Below are 21,478 nucleotides of genomic sequence, written 5' to 3'. Positions count from 1 at the left end.
CTACTTTGAGTAATGTCCCAACTTACCTATTCCTATTTACTTAAAGTCTTCTGCAAATGCACTTTTCAGGTATTCTTGTGCAATATATCATATAATAATTCTGATGACCAATATTCCATACTGAACTTTTATACACAGGTTTCTAATGTTATCAACTCCTCAATAAATTGTTCACAACTGTCCAGTTTACAACATTTTCATAGGTTACTAATGTTGAATAAAAGTTATTAAGCATTTATAACAAGTGAGGTATACTGGCTCACTTTTAGGCAGGTATTGCATGAAAGTCACCCTATTAATGCATGCTGCTATAAGCATATATTAATGATTTTTAATGTGTTTGTAAATTATTTAATAGTCATTACTGAACCCTTTTATAAACCGTTAACAAAGGGAACATTGCTGTTAAGTGTTACCAAATTTACCCTGCTTTTTCCATCACTTCTGCATTCAATAGTTTTCACCACAGCAGAATTAAGTAAAAATAGTATATATTTTGTTTGTGTGTTATATATCATTCATAACTCTAATGTTTTGCTTTACAGTCAGTGTATTTCTATGTTAAATAAACGTTCAGAGAAGATTTACAGAGAGTAGCAACTCGTTTCTTTCCTTTCCATCATTTCCTAACTAAATGACTCATAGCTTTCAACAATGCATCTTGTCTAACAACACAACACGTCTGCCACTTCCTTATGGTGTAGTTTGGACACATTACAAAAGATGATAATTATCACTCCATTATTTCTAAGCAAAAAGACTGCCGTTTTTGGCTGACTTTAAGTTTTAATCTGCCCAGTTGACTTTGAAGGGCTTGTTTAAAAGGCAACTTTAACCATTTACTGTGTGATAAAAGGCTGAAGCACTGCAAACCTAGCTATAGCTGTGTTTAGTAACAGTATTACTGTGTACATACCATAATAAAGTGTGGCAGTATGTTCAGCCTGGATTCCTGCATTTGTTGCACCACAGACCTAACAGATCATATTAGTTTAAAATTGTTTTTCATTATACATTGCATCACTTTAAAAATGAAATGGAATCTTTATCAGTAGGACATGAGAGGAAAAAAGGAAGGGAAGGAGGAAGCGAGAAAACAGTCATGGGTGGATGGTACATGGTGTTTTGATGGGATGTGGCTGTGTTGTCACGGTGACCATGACAGTGAACTCCTTGCCAGTACTGCTCTGTTCAGCTCTCTGGAAATTTTCACAGTCATTATTTTCACAACATTCCTTGCAAGCAAGGGCACAGAACTTCCTTAAATTGCCTCATGAGTAGTTTGGTAAACTATAGAAGTTAATGGATATTAACATTCATGAATTCTAAAAAGAGGCACAACCAACAAAACATTAAGTTTTCAATTCCAGTAACACTACTACAGCATTTATCCTTTTAGGAAAGTAGTACATTTGTGCAAATGAACTGCTCTACATATCGTAAAGGTGAACTGCCTAGGGTTTTGTCCAGCTCAACCAAAATTTTCATGAAGGCCTGCTTGTGTTTCTAAAATTAGTTTAGCACAGCTGTTTAACAACTCTCTGGTTTTAATTGCAATTGTCTATTTAAAATATGAGTAGCTACTACTGTGGTGAAGACCCATACTTAAAATGATATGCTAAATTGATCTGGCTGTTTAAACTTTAAGGACTACTACTGTAGGTTAAGTACAGTTGAAAGTAGACACTGATGTTATGTGCAGGGCCAGAACCAGGAAAGTCTTAGGAAGAAGTGACCCCTTAGGCATTGTTACACACATTAACAGTGTTACAGATAATTAAAATGACATTTTTCTGCCCTTTCTGTTTGATTTCCTTTTCAATAAACTAACATAAGATTAATCTGACAGTGCCAGCATAGAAAACAGCAGAAGCAACAATTGCCTGAAAAAGACAAGATTTTATTTTGTCATCTTTTAATAACAAACTTTAACAAAAATAATACATGAGCAGAAAAAAAATTAAATAAAAAATTACTCATCTATTGCTCGTAAGACCAAAGATTTTTCAGTTATCTTTACAATGTTCATGGAATGAAACAAAAAAAAACAAACAAAAAAAAAACTGTTGGCAAAAACATTGGATATTGTATCATGATCATACAACTTTCTGGTGGTTTAATGGGTGACTGGAGACCATAACGGAACGCCAACGGAACGCCAGTAAGTGCTTCAGTTCTTCCTTTTGCCCTTGCTAGTGGGTTTGGCAAGAGGTTGAATGGGAGCTGCTTGGTACAGGGCTGCTGACACTTTGTTGATGTAGTACAGTGCAAAGATAGAGAAGATCAGGCTATATAGGAGAGGACAGAGAAAGAAGAATTAAACAGTTAGAGAACGTATATTTCACCAATTTGATGGTGAATCCACCAAACAGGTAGCAATGGTAAAAAATTCCTGTTTTACAGAGCTATTCAATTGACTCTTCTCTAAGCTCTGCCCGCTTGGTTACAGTTACTCGCTCTGACAAGCTCTGCAGAACTCCCCTTACGAATGAATGGGAAATTGCTGTGAACGACGCAGTTTTTGGCAAAATATTCTGATAAACGGAATGGATAATATTTTTATGTGGGCTGGTATGAAGAGTGACACTGTAATGCATATTTATCTAAAGTTTTTTGTCAGAATCAGAATCAAGGCAAACTATTATTACAATCACTAGAAAAGGTAAAAACTTCATTTAATAGCGATTACACATCCAATAACAATAGCGTAAGTGAACCGGACTGCTTATAACACACTCCTTTTGATTCTGTGAACTGTTTATTTACTGTATCTGTATCATTTTTACTATGACTTCAATCAATATATAAATAAATTAACATTCTGTTATTAGCTTTAATTTACCTTGGAGCAAATGTAGGTGTCGTTGTAGATGTCATATGTTCATTTGGGAATGAGGGCTGACACAGTTTAAGAAAAACACTGCATGTATCCTCTGTGGGTAACTCGTGTCACTATTACAAATGACCCGGCAACAACATGTTTAACATTTTTTATTATTTTGATAAAATCCTGCTCGCTTAAAACTACTCAAACACAGGGCGGCATGGGTAGCTCAGCGAGTAAAGATGCTGACTACCACAATTGGAGTCGCAAGTTCGAATCCAGGGTGTGCCTAGTGACTCCAGCCAGGCTTCCAAAGCAACTAATTGGCCCAGTTGCTAGGGTGGGTAGAGTCACGTAGGGTTATCCTCCTCTTGGTCATTATAATGTGGTTCTAACTCTTCGGTAACGCGCTCAACAAGCCATGTAATAAGATGCGCGGACTGATGGTCTCAGACGCGGAGGGAATGGAGATTCATCCTCCACAACCTGGATTGAGGAGAGCCACTACGCCACCACGAGGACTGAGCGCGCTTTGGGAATTGAGCATTCCAAATTGGGGAGAAAAAACAAATACTCAAACACACATTACTTCCATAGGCTGCCATTGGAAAGTAGCAAACCGTCTCAGAGTAATGGCGGCAGGGCAACAGTTGCTAAGACAGGATTGGTCAGAAGTGCTTTTAAGGCGGGGCTTAGCAAAGGGTCAATTCTGTTTCTGGAGCGCCATTGTCCTTTAGCTCCAATCCTAATCAAACACACTTGAACCTTAAAGTGTCCAATGGATCCTCAATTAAGAATTTTGCCAGAAATAGTAGTCCATCTGTGCATTTCTTGCCTACTCTTTTATTAATACTAAGATTTAAGCCCTATTCCATTTACTATTTTTGGGATACTATGTAGTAGAAGTTTGCATAATGAGGAAATGAGGATGCACAATGTTTGAAATGAGAAGCACCCAAGGTCTTCAGGATCATTTGAAAATTTCAGATAGAAGTGTAAAAGCGGGAAAGGAACAGAATTGAATATGAATACACCTGTTATGATGTATTCATTATTTTCTCTTTGATACTCACCATGTCGTCACACACACGCGATGCACCAAACCAGATGCAAACAGAGAGAGGCACAGGCACAAGAGAACTAAGAGAGAGTGAAAAAAATGTTCAGTCGAGTGCCAAATTAAATATTATTTTAAATCTAATTTCAGTTGTCTATTAAAATGTGTGGACTTAAGTCATAAGGGAACGTCTCGGGTATGTACGTAACCTCGGTTCCCTGAGACAAAGGGAACGAGACATTGCGAACGCTAGCCGCACCACAAGACTCAGAGTTCTTGAGGCACGAGCAATGCGCTCCTTGTTCTCAGTCAGAAATTCTGAGGTTATAATGGTCCATTGTTAAACTCTGGCCATTGTTAAAACCTTGAACTCTCATGATTATATTATTTGTATAAATGAGGAGGATACAAACAACAACAGCAGTATTACAAAATGATTCTGTTATTTGCACAGTCTGTGTGCATACTGTGACACTTACTCTCTGGGAAGATTTTGGCTTGGAAGCCTTTGCCGAAGATGAGGTTTTCCAGATTATTGAAAGCCTGTAATTGCAGGTTAAGAACTAAAACCGCAAACAAATGTACAAACACAAAGTATCTATGCCAAAACTAAGATAATGTTAAACAAATGTGGTCAAAAAGTATGATGATAATTTGGGAATGTGCACATGAGAAAGCAGCAGAAGGATACAGTGAGAGAGCAAATGAAGAGCACAGAGCCCAGGAAGCCCCCCACGATGGTCAGCCACTCTGATGAGCCCAGCTGCCGACTGAACATCTGCATTCCAGCAAACACCAGCACTGACAGCAGACTGGACAACACCAAGGATGTACTTGTGTTCACCGCTATGAGAATAGAAAGACAGAGACAGAGGGTGGAGGAGGGAGAATGATAAAACTGTGTCATAGCACTAGGTTAGCAAAGATGTTTTGCTGTTTAAAAGACACAACAAAAACACTAATATATATATATATATATATATATATATATATATATATATATATATATATATATATATATATATATATGTGTGTGTTTTAGAATTATGACAGAGTGTTGTACGTCTTGACAGATAGTGTTACAATTGGTTCCGCTATGGACAAGTGTTCATTACGGAATACTTCTTATTGGGGACCGGAGATCATGCAGATGAAGTAACATTACATATTCATCTACAATTTCACAGACTACAAATTTATAAAATTTCAAAGACAATGGCAAACACTAAGCCATAAACGAAAAATGAAAATGTTATCATGAGAGAATTACGAAAATATACAAGAACTGGGACACGTCAGTGTCCGCGCTTCGATATGTTCCGTCTGGAAACACACACTGCAACTATAATTTTCCTCCACTTTCTCTTTACAAAAAAAAAACAAACAAATAAACATGTGCGGTTGTTTTATTATTATTATTATTTAGATTTATTGTAAGATTGCTGCGAAAATTCAAATAAAATATTGAACAACGTTAAATAGCACATTAAGGTGCGAGCTAAATGCTATTCAGTGATTGCTTTTAAACCACAAAGACACGAAACAAATAAACAAATTTCAACTTTCAATAAATGCACACCCGAAAATACATTTCAACTTTCAATAAATGTACACACGAAAATTAAGATTACGACCTTTAGTAGGTATCTATTTGGCATAGTGGTAGAACTTCTCCTACCACGCTAAAGGGCTACTATTTTGTCACTGTTTATGATCATGCTTCCATAATAAACGTTAGAAATGGATTTATCTTGGCTGCGTAATGCACAAGCAAAACTCACCCATAATCAACACCGGTCAAATAAAATGAACAGATTCCACGCTCTTCTATGTTCAATCCCAGCCAGAGCAGAATAGAGATGACGTTCAGCTAAAGAGTAAAAACTGTGCCAACTCCCCCCGTGAATAAACACTCGAGCTCCATCTGTTGGACAGAGGAGAGTGCAACACATTCCTCTGCTATGCGTTTAAAAAGCGCAAGGGGTCAAGATTCTGATTTGAATTCTACACTCTACACTCTAGACAATTCTACACTGTAGACTCATCCTTTTATATATTATATTATATTATATTATATTATATTATATTATATTATATTATATTATATTATATTATATTATATTATGTTGACCATAGTATCAGTTACGATATAGAAAACAGATACACATATTTAGTTCAAGAACGGCTGTCCTCTCAGCATCCAATAGTCTACGCATGCTCTCTGCTGCTCTCTCCCTGAGCACCTCAGAACAACATCCATCGCTCACATGTAGCCTATGGCTCAATATCCGTTAGAATAGACCACAGCAAGCACCGTTGAAAAAAGCTCGGAATCAGCATGGATAGCGTTAAACTGGACCTCTCAAATATGCTAGATCCTCATAACATCAGTAATACGTAAAGGTCTGTCTTCCTATCTATATCACTTGCAGATACCTCGTTTTCTTTTGAATTCGTCGTGCCCAGATCTTATAAACGGTTAGTTGTTTTATAGAAACCACAGACAAAGAGAAATGGGGACTGAATAATAACCGTGTATTTCATTTAACATTAATTTAACACCCGTTATTGTTCCAGCGATGGCAGATGCGGAGTTGCAAACCTTCACATCCATTATGGACACTCTCGTGCGCATAAGCGTAAGTATATTTGCATCATCATCATCGTCATGATCAGTACCGTATTTTTCCACATTACATGTGATTTGCCTGCAGGTTTTCATTTAACAATGTGGTTTATTGCCCACGAATGCGCCTCCTGTCTCTGGAAAATGTAGAATCGTTTTAAAGCACAAACTCTAATAGCTATAAGCTTAAATAGAGCAACCTAGATAAACTAAGCGTTGTTTGCAAACGAACCATTTATTTAGAGCATATAATTTGTTTGATAATGTACGAATTACACCTGTATGGAGAAACTGAGTCTGGTTGATCATTTTCCAGGTCCACCTCTTCCAGCTTCTGAAGCCCAAGCTCGTCTAGGCCATGGCTGTTTTCCCCTTGCAATGGTTCTTAATTCTGTAATACATCACTGAAATCCCGTTTTGACTCAGTAATTGGGTATATTGTCGAATATTTTGGCGCATTTAGCCAACGTTAAAAATGGTGTTTGATTTGCTTGACGCATACGTTGCAAATTATTTACACAGCCGATACTGATGCAAAGTAACCTTTGGTTTAATTGTCACGAAAGACCTAGTTAAAGGAAAGATGACAGGGGCTTTAGAATTTAAGGGAAGGAAAATAAGATATTTTTATGAGCTGCTGTCGCGCGACATGGTGCGTGTTGCCATAGATACAGGATGAGAGCACGCTGAGGCCGCGCGCAGGAGTCAGGCAGGAGGCCCTCAGTGGGAAACGCCTGCGAGGGGGGAACATGCAATCACTGGACAAACTACATCATACAAGTGAGGAATTGAAGACAGATTGACATATTTTAACGATTTGAATAGCTTTATATCAGTATAATATTGATATGCTGTCAATTGTGGGATAAATCTTTGCTGTACTGGGTGGACCCTTTTGTCAAATTATCAAGATTATAGTTTTATTAGGACTTATATTATGGAATAGCCCTTCATGTAAATATATAATTCTTTAGCCACTACTGTAGAATTATGTGGTTGTTATCTGATTGATGTAGGGTATGGAAAGTTACAATTTCTCACTTGACATTTGATTCTGAGTGGGAGTATGAAATTTAAACCAACAAGATTTATCATTATTCTGTGAATTTATTTTTTTTATAACTGAAGCCAGCTTGTTTGTTGTGTTTGAGAAGTGATGCTCCTTTACATCTTGTCACGTTAAATGCTTGCTTTGCAATGCACATGCCTCTTGGATAAACCAAGTTCAAGGATGGCTAACACATTTTAATACATTCCTCAATGCACAAATGACCTAAAGAGTTCTTAATTTGTGACTAAAAAGTAGATACATGTGCCAGTCCTTTAAGATCTGTGATTACAAAGCAGGAACACAAGGTTATTTGCAATAAGAACAGGACAGGTTCAAATATTGAATGCAGAAGAACAACGACTGTTTGTCTGTGTTGGGTTGGTGTTTCTGACATTTATATATGGGCCTGATCATTGTCCTACTATGCAAACTTTCTCACGATCTTAAACATAATGAAAAACAAGTGTCACGTTCATACTGACTAACCTAAAATACACTTTACCTCCTGCTGACTCAGTCCATAACACAATTCTTGTATACGTTAATTTAAATGTAAATTAGACCAGTATTACTCAAAGATTTATGGTACTTTCTCACCTCAGAGGGTTTATGTTTTATTTTATTTGCTTTAAAATCTAGTAGTGTATAGCTTCAAAAATGCATATGTGACATTTGCACCACAGTAGGTATGTGCTCTAGTAACAGCATGAATCTAGCCTGACCCTGATTTCTGGAACATGTGCTGTTACAACTAACCCAGTGTTTTAATCAACTCCTATAATTTATATTGCAGTCATTATTTTAACTGTTGTGTGTAAACTTGCCTATGTCCATCCATGGTGTGTATCAGCCGCTGTACATTGAGTCTAAAATATAGTTATTCTTAACAGAACTAATATTCTAATTCTCATTCAAACCTCTGAAACACAGCAGGGAAGATAATTATGGTCTACATGTGTAAATATCTATATAATCTATTATGTATAGGAAAATATCTTTGCCGCCTACACACTGCGTTAACCATGTATTTTTAACCAGACAACTCCTTGTGTGACCTTCTGTGTGATCTCTCGCTCTCTCTCTCTCTCTCTCTCTCTCTCTCTCTCTCTCTCTCTGTTTTTATAGTCCAATATGAAGAGTATAGAGAGAGAATTGCATTGCCCAGTGTGCGAGGGGATGGTGAAGCAGCCAATTGTGTTGCCATGTCTACACAGTGTGTGCGTGCTGTGTGCAGCAGAGGTTTTGGTTCAGAGGGGCTACCCTCAACCTGAGCTCCCCCCAGAGCCCAACACTCCGACCTCCAGTCCCAACATGCGCTCTCCCCGACAGACACGTAGACCTCCGCCCAAAACAGATCGCCTGGACCGAGTGATCAGAACAGGTTTGTGTGTTTATTAGTACAGACTGTTAGTTACACTATGATGACATCATTCTCTAAAGTCATCACTGCAATAATCATTCAAGAGTGACTTCATCTTAGAGACTGGAGGGTTTCAAATGATAACATCATGATGCCACATTATAGCCTCACTGTTTACTTCTAAAAAGACCAGTTTAGACCAGCATGAATTTCCATGCTGGTCAAGGTTGGTTTAAGCTGGTTTGGTGCTGGTGTAGGTGGTGAACCAGCATACTGTACACTCAAAAAAATATGTTTTTGGCTGAACTCAATTCAGTCGTCAACAGTGGTACCACATGTTTGAAATAAGTTATATGAACTTAAAATGCCCATGTCATCTTAACTCAGATTCTTTGTATAGAGGGAACCTAACTGAATTGGGTAAACCCAACAAAATTAGACAAAGTTAGCATGCTAAATATATGCTGGTGTAAAGCACAACAGAGTACAGTTTGGTGACTATGCTTTGGTTAGCACAGCAACCGCTCAATGAAAAGAGTAATAACATGTTAAACATGTACTATACCTGTTCTCAACCTAAGATCCACTCTTCACCATAACTGTAACGCCCTTAAACTCCAACATAACAGAAATACTTCTAAATCTCAACATAACAAAACTTTATCTTCATCTTGCACAAAACACACAATGCTTAACTTTAACTTTTACTCTCCCTATGGGTCATCCGCCCAGTTCACCAATTTTTAAAAAAAAATCAGCAATCTCCAAACACAATTAACAAGAAACACAATAATTTTTTTCATTGAAACAACTCAAGTTCACTTGGTTAAATGCATTTTTGTAGTCATATGAACAAGGGAGGATTCTGTAAACCGATTATGTAAACCTGAAATTGTTTGAGTGTAGCTGGATGAATCTGCATTTCCTTGGCAAAGCAATACTAATCTTTTCAGCTGGGCAATGATTGACTGTAGCATGGTTTCTGTTTTGTGCAGATGTAAATGTATGGTTGTGCATTTATGTTTGAGTCAGAAGGCCTGTTACTGTAGTGAAGCAGATGTATTGCATCTGTGCTGCGTTTCGCAGGTGCGTGTGTTTTTAAATGTTGCAGCTGCTGTGATGGGCTAATTCTGAATGTGTCAGCAGCACACACAGTTCCTCTGAACTTTTTCTGCATTGATTAGCTTTTTCTTTCTTCTTCCTGGCTTAGATTTATGGGGGCTTAAAGAAGCTTTAGTGCTGGAAGGTTCTTTTTCTATCTCTCTATCGTATCTCTCTCTCTCTATCTATGTGTATGTGAGTGCAGTATGTGGGACACATCCAGGACGCAGACGTAAAGACACCCCTCCTGTGATCATGCAGTTCCCCTGTCCCACCTGCGGAAAGGATGTGGAGCTGGGAGAGAGAGGGCTTGCAGACTGTCTCAGAAACCTCACACTGGAGCGCATCGTTGAGAGGTCTCTCTCTCTCGCACACTAAAATGCACAGAAAACACTTCTACAGAGAATTGCTGAGCTCTGCTTTTAATCACTGCAGATTTAAACTTTTTTATTAGAGCCACATTGAAATTGGATTCCTATATTGCTAGACACAGAAATGTTGTTCTGCTTGTTTCGAATACCAGATTAAATTTTCTGAACCTATTCATAGGCACAATACCATAGGGACTGACAACTCTTTGAATAGTCTCACAAGCTATGCTGATCAATCAAATCACATTTCTAGGTCGGTGGAGCTGAATCTAAGCAAAGTGCTAATGTTTTTTGTTTCATGCCGTCTTTGTATAGCTTAGCTAAAGCTACAATTGGATACATCAAACACGCACACTGACAGGGCTGCTGCTCCCTCTGCATAGGGCACAAAAAAGTTAATCGGCTGCCCTTACACGCACGTTATGTGTTATTCAAGGACCCGAATGCCGTCAAAGTTAGAAACTCTCCAGGCACCGGCCCTGCAAATAAACACATACGGTATAGACATAACCAGAGCTATACATTTCTCAAACTGTCATTTAGTTTGAATGATGACATATCTCTCTCTTTATTTATGCAGGTACAGGCAGACTGTGAGTCTTGGCAGCATGGCAGTTATGTGCCAGTTCTGCAAGCCTCCTCAGGCTCTGGAGGCCACCAAAGGTTGCGCTGACTGCAGGTCCAACTTCTGTAATGAGTGCTTTAAACTGTACCACCCCTGGGGAACACCACGAGCCCAACACGAACATATCCTCCCTACACACAGCTTCAGACCCAAGGTAAAAGCACACAGGTCCATTCTGGGAGTGGATAGCCACTGATGGGCAATTGTACTCTGGCCCAGAATTGTGGATTGGTTGATTATGCAGAAAGATAGAATCTAAAGACATTTTAGGCCTTTTTGAAGTGTTAGAGAAAAGGAAATAACCCCATGTTATTAATATAGTAATATTTTCCATTTCCACAGCATGAAAGGAAAGATTTTCATAAACCATTACAGTTTCAAAAATTCGCCTGCTCACTATATTTCTTTATCTCTCTTTCTACCTCTCTCTCACACGCACGTACAGGTATTAGTGTGTGTGGAACATGAGCATGAGAAGTTGCAGTTTTACTGTAGATCATGCCAGCAACTGTTGTGCCCACTTTGTAAGCTGCGCCGTTCCCATAGTGGCCACAAGATCATGCCCATTGCATTGGCCTACCAAACTCTAAAGGTATCTGCTCTAAACCTTTACCAAACCATTGATCTCTTATCTTTAAGTAGCACCAGTTTTTAGACCATCAGCATCATAGTTTATAGCTCATCGAGCTCATCATTCAGTCTTTTTAGTTTAGAATTGTTATTTTGCATAATATTTAGTTTAGCACCACACAGATCTATATGATCAAGGTAAAAGTGGGAAAAAAATGTTTTCGATGGTTTGGCAATGTAAAAAATCTCTATGATATGTCTGTGTTTAATTTAACTCATCATTCTCATTATTGTGTACTCACAGGAGAAAATCACCAAAGAGATGAACTACATCTTGGCCAATCAGGATGCTGTACAGGCACAGATCACCCAAGTAGAGAGTGGCATTGCTCAGACTGAGGTAGACTGCATCGGTTTTCAATTTTACAGTCAGTGTTTGTAAAACATTTGTCCATCTGGGTATTAGACCCAAACGACTACACTACATGCTTCTGTTTGATGAATATCTTTCCTTTTGCTACTCCCTTATGATATTTTATTATACCTTTGCTTTCCTTTTTAGTTAATATTATACATTTTTTTTTTTTTCATTTTTTCATTTCCTTATTCGTTGTCATGTTATTAAATGATTTTACAATTGATTTGTATAAGCCTTTATTTCACTTTTTCTTTACTATACCTATGTAAACCACTTTGAGTTACAATTGAGCTTTACTATATACAGTACAGTAAATGTGCTATATAGAAACACTTGCCTTGCCTTCCCCTTTTCTATTTTGTCTTCTTCAATATCTTTCTTCTTTATTTCTCTCTTCAGGTGAACAGCGCAGTGGCTAAGGAGCAGTTGAATCAGTGTGTGAGTGAATTGCGTGGGGTGCTGGCAGAGCGTCAGGGGGCATTGGCCATGTCGCTGGAGGGGGCTCGAGCACAGCGGGCAGGGGTTCTGAATGCTCAGCTCTCAGAAAAACAGAGTCTTATGGAAAATGCTGGACTACTCACATACACTCAGGAGTTGCTTAAAGAAACTGACCAACCCTGCTTTGTGCAGGCTGCCAGAGTCACACACAACAGGTTAGTGTGTATGTTGTGGGTGTGTGCTGCTGCTATTTTGCATAAGTCTATTTATATTTGAAGTTAGAATACCACAATAGCGTATTCTGTGTTTCCAAAGAAACAATTGTGATTAGTCAAACAAAGTAAATGCTGGAATGTTAAGTTACACTTGTGTTGTTCTTTCTTTCCCTCAGACTGGTGAAAGCAATAGAACATATTCAGCATTTCTCTCTGTATGCTGATCCTTCGTTCCGACACTTTCAGCTGGACGCCTCCAGAGAGCTGAAAGTGTTTAGCAGCATGAACTTTATACAAGGTTTTTATAACAACTTAATTTCCAAAAACATATGTGGACTGTTCATAAATAGCTTGGATTTCTGCTCTAGACCAATTATAGTATTCTGGTAATTGAAAAGTTAAATGATCACGCATTTAAACCATTTTCATGTATTCACTTGTTTTAATTACAGGGATAGTTCACCCAAAATTGAAACTTTTCTCATGATATACTCACCCTCATGCCATCCCATGTGTATGACTTTCTTCTACTGAACACAAATGGAGACTTTTAGAAGAATATATTAGCTCTGTTGGTCCTCATAATTCAAGTGAATGGTGGCCAGACCTCAGAAGATCCAGACTCCAGTGGTTAAATCCATGTCTTCTGAAGCAATTTGATAGGTGTGTGTGAGAAACAGATCAATATATAAATCCTTATTTACTATCAATCTGCACATTTGACCAGCCCCAACCAGTTTGTGGCTGAATGTGAAAATGAAAGTCACTTCCACCTTCTGGTGTGGAAGTGAATGTTTTACAGTTTAAAAAAAAGGACTTAAATATTTATCTGTTTCTCAACCACTCATATCATATAACTTCTTAAGATATGGATTTAACCACTGGAGTCTTATGGATTGCTTTTATACTGCTTTTTGGGCCTTAAAAGTCCTGGTCACCATTCACTTGCATTATGTGGACCAACAGAGAAATATTCTTTTAAAAAATCTTTATTTGTGTTCTGCAGAAGAAAGAAAATCAAACACATCTGGGATGGCATGAGGGTAAGTAAATGATGAGAGATTTTACATTTTTGGGTCAAATATCCCTTTAAAGGTTAATGGTTTACCTTAATGAGTGCATATTTTAACAATATTTTATCATCCATTTATGTTAAATACTTCAACTGAATTTCATGTTATTGAAACAAATTGCCAAATATGAACAATTATGGCTATAATTATGTTAGAATACCTTAAAATAACTGAAGTTAGACTTACAGCTTCCAAATGTCTACTGTCGTGGTAGATTTGTTTTATGTTTCTAGTTAAGTTTTGGACTTATTTATGTTCTGATCTGAATCCAGTTCTAACCCAGCCCCTCACTTTTCTGTCTACAGCCCCATTGGCTCCTGTGATTGACACTCAAAAGACACTGGCCTATGACCAGCTTTATTTGTGCTGGCGCCTTCCACAGGACTCTGCCCCGGCCTGGCACTACTCAGTAGAGTATCAGAGAAAAGTGGGTGGAGCTGGGGCATTATGGGGCAGAGTCCGGTCTGAGGGAGGCCCAGGATCTAATGGCACACACTGTCCATGGCAGCGTCTGGATGATGTGGGTGGGACTAGTGCAGTGATTGACAAGCTAGAAATGGACAGTGTGTATGTCCTGAGAGTTAGAGGCTGTAATAAGGCAGGCTTTGGAGAGTACAGTGAGGAGGTATATCTACACACACCACCTGCACCAGGTAAGACACATCTGCACACAAACATACAAAAAGACACAAATTCATAGTATTTTGTTCTCATACTCAAGTTAACGCCTCAAAATGTGATTTATACAAACGTTTATTCCCCTCAAGTTTCAGAATGTTTCAATTTCAGTTTGCACCCTATCTACTCATTCTACTTTTTGCTATTCATTTCTTCTAATTTTCTAATTCTTACATTCATCCATCTATCCATTCATCCATCCTCAGAATGTTTGTCTTATACAGTTATGTGTTGCTTATCACTTGGATATTTCTTAGTACATAGCCACAACACTTTGACACATGTTTCACAACATGTTTTTGTTCTTTTCTCTAAACAATTTCTCCTTGTGTTCCCCCTCGTTCTCCACCTTTCTTTACCCCTTCTGCGATTTCTTTGACTTGTATTCCTATTTAACTGGAATATATCAGCTGCTTGATCTCCTCTGAATCCTAGAATCCTGGAATATGTATGCTGTCCTCTTTGTTTTTCCTCTCTCTTCCAAATTTCCCATCTCATTTATTTCCCTTTTCTCGCTTCCATGCATATTCCCTAACTCTCTCCCCTTCTGTCCTCCTTTATTATATGTTGTCTTACCCTATATCTAATTCCCACAACTTCTTTTTATTTTGTGTTCTTCCTCCTTGCGGCCTGGCCTTGCCAACCCTTCAACATCCTTCCTTGCTCACCCTTATTCTCCTCCACTTCTCTCTTCCCTCATTCCTCAATCTCAGTGTTGTCATTCTGCCTGGATTCTCGCTGGGGCCTGCATGCCGAGCGGGTGGCTCTGGGCAAAGGACAGACGTATGCCCGGAGTGTACCTGGACTGACTCTTTTACAGGCTGCTGATCGGGCCCTTACCTCATGTCACCTCACCTCTGACCTCCTTGTTGCTGATGTTTCCATCACACAGGGACGTCATTACTGGGCATGCTCAGTTGAGCCTGGATCCTACCTGGTCAAGGTGAACATGCAGCTGATTAGCCAATATATACTGTATTTTACATAAAAAATAGTAAAAGTATAGGTATAGGTTTATTTCCAGACAGAGTTGTGTTTTGTATTTGTGTAGGTAGGAGTGGGTTTAGAAGCAAAACTGCAGGAGTGGTTCCATCTTCCGCAAGACATGGCAAGTCCACGGTGAGGAAGAATGGTGAACTTTCATGAGCTGATTAACTTAAAGACCCCATGAAATTAAAATAAGAGTTTTGTGACTTTTACAGTAGTCCTATCTATTAACGTTGAAGCCATGTATATGCTGGCAAAATACACTTTTACCAATTATTTGCTATAGTTGGTTACACGCTTTTAAAATGTATCTTCTGGAAAAACAAAACCATATAACTGATGACTCAGGTTGTACAGCACTGATATTTGACTTCTGAGGTGTCAATCTGTGAATTTTATCACGTGGCTTGTTGAGTGTGTTACTGCGGAGGCTTCATGCTATTCTACGCAGCATCCATGCACAACTCACATGACGCACCTACCCACCCTGGCAACCGGGCCAGTTTGGTTGCTTAAGAGACCTGACTGGAGTCACTCAGCACACCCTGGATTCAAACTCATGACTCCAGGGGTGGTAATCATTGTCTTTACTTGCTGAGCTACCCAGGCCCCCGTATTATTCTTACTTTTAATGATGCGTAATTCAGAAATGATAATAGAAATATGGAAGAATCCCAGACATCAAACAAGCATTGAAACAATGTTAAGTCAATGTTGATGTGTCAACATTGAATTAACTTTACAATATGATTTTTATCAATTTTATATCAATTTTGCACCCTCAGTTTATATTGAAACGATGCTGAAATTTAAAAAAAAATGTTTTAATTAATGTTAGTATCTAAAGTTGATTCTACTATATGTATAACACTTGTTTATTTAACAAAAAAACATAATTGAATCAGTGTTAGAATTTGATGTTGATTCTACATCACATTTGTTGAAACAACATTGAAATTTAAAACAACCAAAATGATGATGAAAAATCAACATTGTATCAACATCGCCTTGCTTTTTGGAATGCTATTCAACAACGCATTGGTTCATGGCTGTGTTGTAACCAGTGTCAGAAAAGTAATTTTACATAAAGGTGCACACAGATTTTAATTTTAGGGGCAATTTGCCCCAAGCCCCTCTTAATTTCTGGCGCCGGTCAAAACTAAAGCCTATTGGTTATTTGAAAAGAGGGATGAACCCTTAGATATGTACTGTACCACCCAAATTTCCAATTTCAACAGGAACTATGCCAAAGAAATTTGCTTCTCAAGTCATTTCACAGGGTCTTTAAGATTACTTTATAAGCACAAAATAATGTACAATTAACATAAGCAAGAATTTTATCATCTGTTTCTGTCTTTTACCACTATTCCTCTCTGTAGGTATGATCCAGACAGTGGTCATGACAGTGGGGCTGAAGATGCTCAGGACTGTCCTCCTCCATTCTGTTTCCTCACAATGGGCATGGGAAAGATCTTACTGCCCAAGTGTGGGGCATCTAACTCTTCTACTGGCCCCCTCACTGCTCCTCTGCCACCTCGCCTAGGACTGTGTCTGGATTTTGAGAAGGGGCGGCTCACTTTCTATGATGCACACTCTCTGAGAGTGCTGTGGGAGGGAACTGTTGATTGCTCCGCCCCCGTTTGCCCAGCCTTCTGTTTCATTGGCGGAGGGGCTCTGCAGCTGCAGGAGCTAATAGCCAATCGCACTGTGGAGCAAAATCCCCCGAGACGAGTAACCATCCAAACACGTCCCACTGATCTCACTCACTGAAACAAACTATGAAAGCAGTCTACTCAGCACCTTTAAGCTAATTTTATTTGATCATTTTCTATTGATGTTGTTTGTTTACCTGCTTATTTCATAGCTACTGATGCATTGATACTTTATATTAAGATTCACTTAATATCAAAGGAAAATATATCTTTTGTGGTTATGGATGCTAACAACATGTAGGTCAGTATTAAATAATGAGGAATCATTTGTTTTTATTTTGACTGAAGACAAAACAATGAAAATGTAAATCAGGTTTACTTATATTCATGATGCAGGATGATAAAAGTTTAGTCTTAAACAATTCATTTTCAAAGTTTTTATTAAAGCAAATAGGGCTGTCAATTTAACGCATTAATACAGTGAGATTAATTCAAATAAAAATAATAATAAATAAACATGTTAAAACATTGTTCAAACTACATTTTACTTGACACAGCAATCTTAAAATGCTGCATTTGTGATGTGACACATCCAAAGTAAGACGCAACAAAAGTGTCCGTCTGATGCCTGTATACATTTATATATATCTTCTTAAAAAGACCTTATAATAAATATAAGACAGATTGAAGAATTAAATTGCAAAATAGATTGCTTTGAACTTTAAGCCAATGATAACCTTATGAGAAAATAATATTTAAATAAACAATATATTGCCTTCTAAAGACACTTTTTGTTTTGTATTATTTTTAATGCTTTACTCAACAGCCACAATAATTTATTGCATTATAATTATCTGAATTATTTAAAAAAATATATAAATTCATTATAATTATTTAATTATAACAATGTATAATTACTTAATCATTATAATGTATGCTTTATTGTATGAGTTATTGTTATTTGAAGGGCTTTCTCAGCCAATATTTATGCAGTTAATTAGATTCACAGCCCTAAAAACAAATGATTCCTCAATATTTACAAACTTGTTTTCCATCATTTTTAGCATGTGAACCACCCAATATGGGTGCAATAAAATGAGTAAATAGACCTTGATTTCATTCAACAACAATGTATGTGCTTTTTAAAGGAATGCCTTGAAATTTGATCACTTTGCAAATTATCTAAATTTGATAAGGCTTGATGACATCTAGATGTTTACTGCAGTGGTCGACTGTCCTGGTGATCAGAGTTTCAAAACCTTTGGACATATGTGTTGATGTCAGTCCACGTCCTGTGCATAGAGACCTTGTTTGTTTGGTTTGTTCGGGTCAAAACAGTGCTGAATGAAGCATCCAGAAAGTGATTAGATTGTACTATAAAAGAATGACTGTGACTGTGTAATGAAAGAAACTGAGTTGCTGGTTAGTCTTGCGTGTTTGAGATCCCTAAAGGTGCCTGCTTAAATACCCCTCTCACCCATTTGAATGTCAATCTCCAAAACACTACTGTTCCCCGTCTGACGCTCACTCGACGTTGTGTCGAATGAACGACACTTGGGGACTTTCTTGAAGGCCTCGGTTACCTTTGAACTTGAAAAAAGGCCAATGAGAAATTGGCAGACAGAATTTGCATGTCCCTCCCCCGGACATATGGTTGTAAAGGAGGGAATCGTGCATAATTTCATTCGGATTTCTTCTTCAGAGCCGAGCAGTTGTGTGATCAGTGAGCTGAGATCACATCTGTTCCACTCACCTCTGCAGAGCGTGGCTGTTGGATCTATGGTGCGTATCAGCGGCTTGCTTCTTTTCTGCACAACAGAGCAGCTTTGCCCCTGGGTGCTATGACAGTGCTTCTAAAAAGAGAATATTTTTCTAAAAGAGATAATTTCTCTAAAGAGCACACACAGCAGGCGTTGAATGTCCTGACGCGTGTTTTTAAAGATGCCTTTCAGCCCCTGTGTAGTTCCTGGATGAGGTCGATATCTCCTGATGGTCATAAACGGTGCCTCGTGTGTCTGGGCCGTGATCACACTGAGGCAGCATTTGTTGATGGTTCTTGTTCTCACTGCGAGAACTTAACCATGGCAATGTTGTGGTCGTGGCTTTCCTTCCTAAAAAGGAACGCCACTCCAGCCACCCCCCACATCGCTCCTTCTTCCCACGGGGTTGAGGATGACAATACTGTCGATGGAGGCGATTTGGGGATGGCAGCGGGCTCGGTTTCGCCGGGTAGATCCCCACGAACCACCCGCCCCCGGTATGCTTGTTGACTTCTGTCCAGGCTCGAGGTGAGAGCGGCTCGCCTCACGGCCAGTCTGACTACTCCCTCGGACCTGCTGAGTTGTATGATGAATTTGGCACTGCATCGAGAGCATCCCGGTGGCTAACGCAGAAGACTCGACTGGGCTGCCGCCATCGGGTCGGCATGCCCAGTCTGAGGCTAATGCCCACCCGGGCCGCCATGTGCGTGGGGTTGGACTGGAACCCTCCGAAGGTCACAGCGCGGGCACTCGGGTTGGTGAGGAACATCACCTGTGGCTGAACCTGGTCGAGATGCAGGAGGTGGACAAAGCCCGCTTTCTCAATGCCCCGTCTCATTTCTCATGCCTCACCGCCATTCCAGTGCGGGCCGTGCTCCTCGAGGGCCTGGAAGGCTCCCAAGCGTTCCTGAGACAGACGACCCAGGGAACGAGGCGTTTGCTCCAGAGCTGGTAAACAAACCACTCCGTCCCTCGGTGGCGGGCCGAGAGGAGAATCTTCATTTACCCTTATTTCATTTGCCACACCGCCTTCGGGCTGCAGTACCCACATTTTCAATAAAAGAGCTATTTCCTTGTTCCCTGGGTCACTTGGCCCACAAATGCCGTTCTCACGGCAACCCGGTGCCACATCCCTCGCCTCCGGACCCACAACTGCTGTCCTCCGGCCGGCCGGTTCTGATGAATCCAGAGGATGCCTACACAGGACCTCCTCCACAGTCACTAACCCCCTGTCTGGTGCGCGGAGCAAGGTAAGTGCTTCGAGTCTTCTCTCAGCACCAAAGCCTCGGGAAGCGGTTTTGCCTCCCGACGCAGCACCACCTGCTCCGCTCTGCTGCGAAGCCCCATCAGGTACGTCAAAAACGATCATCCCATTAGTGCCCCTCTCACATGGCTTGGACGCGTGGATTTCACTTCCCAACCCATTGTGCCGGCTGGCCAGGACCTTCCAATTCGGCTACGCGATCCAATGACCATCCGACTCGGCTATGCAATCCAGTTCGCCAGGCACCTGCCCACTTTCTATGGTGTCCACTTTACCTCGGTGCATGGCGAAGATACCAACACCATATGTGCGAAGATCGCAACCCTTTTATTCAAAGATGAAGATGAAGAAGGGTTTCTACAGGCCTTCATTTTACCCAAGAAATGAGGTGGCTTACAACCGATCCTGGACTTGCGAGTTTTCAACCGGGCCTTGCACAAACTCCTGTTCAAGATGCTCATGCAAAAACACATTCTAACATGCATCCGGCATCAGGATTGGTTCGCAGAGAAAGACCTGAAGGACGCGTACTTCCACGTCTCTATCTTGCCTCGACATCGACCCTTCCTACGGTTCGCATTCGATGGCCAGACGTATCAGTTCAAGGTCCTCCCCTTCGGCCTGTCCCCTCGCGTCTTCACGAAGGTCACAGAGGCAGCCCTTGCTCAATGACAGCGCGCCTCACCAACGAGCGTGTGCTGTCGGTGCTGAAATGCCTCACCTTGTTCAAGCCTGGCACAGCGGTTCCTCAAAAAAAATTCCAGAGGCTCCTGGGGCATATGGCATCCTCCGCGTTGGTCGAGCCACTAGGGTTGATGCATATGAGACCACTTTAGCATTGGCTTCAGACTCGAGTCCTGAGATGGGCATGGCATTGGCACATCAATTGTCTAGAGTTGCTGGCTGTAATTCTTGCCCTGTGGAGGATTCTCCCACTAATTCTGGGCAAGCACGTCTTGATCCGTTCAGACAGCACCACCACAATAGTGTACATAAATCGCCACGGTGGCGTGCACTCTCGTCACATGTCACAACTCGCCCACCATCTCCTCCTTTGGAGTCAGCAACAAACTCAACACCGCAGCGGACACGCTATTGAGACAGGGCATGCTCAGCGGAAAGTGGAGGCTTCACCCCCAGGTGGTCCAGCTGATTTGGGAGCAGTTCGACAAATCACAGGTAGACTTGTTTGCTTCACAAGAGTCCTCCCACTGCCCGCTCTGGTACTCCCTAGCAGAGGCTCCCCTCAGGATAGACCACTGGCACACAGCTGGCCCTTGGGGCAGCGCAAGTACGCATTTCTCCCAGTGAGCCTACTTGCACGGGTGCTGTGCAAGGTCAGAGAGGACGAGGAACAAGTCACTCTAGTGGCCCCCTATTGGCCCACACGGACTTGGTTTTCAGATCT

At 40.1% G+C, this 21,478-nt stretch overlaps 2 protein-coding genes across 4 annotated transcripts; one reads left to right on the top strand and one right to left on the bottom strand.

Moving 5' to 3' along the window:
- Window positions 1-1,885: 1,885 nt before the first annotated feature.
- On the bottom strand, window positions 1,886-5,785 carry LOC127658254 (keratinocyte-associated protein 2-like). The gene is made up of 5 exons (XM_052147454.1): window positions 5,663-5,785; window positions 4,573-4,727; window positions 4,361-4,424; window positions 3,898-3,964; window positions 1,886-2,288 (listed from the first exon to the last, which is right to left on the bottom strand). Exons 1-5 carry the CDS (start codon window positions 5,664-5,666, stop codon window positions 2,171-2,173), a joined length of 408 nt encoding a protein of 135 aa, XP_052003414.1. The 5' UTR covers window positions 5,667-5,785; the 3' UTR covers window positions 1,886-2,170.
- Window positions 5,786-6,166: 381 nt separating this feature from the next.
- Window positions 6,167-17,864, top strand: LOC127658152 (tripartite motif-containing protein 46-like). Of its 3 annotated transcripts, none has more exons than XM_052147277.1 (13): window positions 6,167-6,359; window positions 6,459-6,520; window positions 8,684-8,939; window positions 10,225-10,375; window positions 10,971-11,169; window positions 11,461-11,607; window positions 11,890-11,985; window positions 12,403-12,656; window positions 12,833-12,954; window positions 14,035-14,382; window positions 15,121-15,350; window positions 15,459-15,526; window positions 16,774-17,864. In XM_052147277.1, exons 2-13 carry the CDS (start codon window positions 6,461-6,463, stop codon window positions 17,162-17,164), a joined length of 2,322 nt encoding a protein of 773 aa, XP_052003237.1. In that variant the 5' UTR covers window positions 6,167-6,359; window positions 6,459-6,460; the 3' UTR covers window positions 17,165-17,864. The 3 variants fall into 3 exon arrangements, 2 of the variants coding, with proteins under 2 accessions (XP_052003237.1, XP_052003238.1); XM_052147278.1 differs by having other exon boundaries at window positions 6,174-6,284; XR_007972366.1 differs by having other exon boundaries at window positions 6,167-6,520; window positions 15,463-15,526; window positions 16,774-16,855.
- The last annotated feature ends 3,614 nt before the right edge of the window (window positions 17,865-21,478 follow it).

Source organism: Xyrauchen texanus, chromosome 17, assembly GCF_025860055.1.
Source record: "Xyrauchen texanus isolate HMW12.3.18 chromosome 17, RBS_HiC_50CHRs, whole genome shotgun sequence".
NCBI classification, from domain to species: Eukaryota; Metazoa; Chordata; class Actinopteri; order Cypriniformes; family Catostomidae; genus Xyrauchen; species Xyrauchen texanus.
This window is presented reverse-complemented; position numbering and strand designations above follow the sequence as displayed.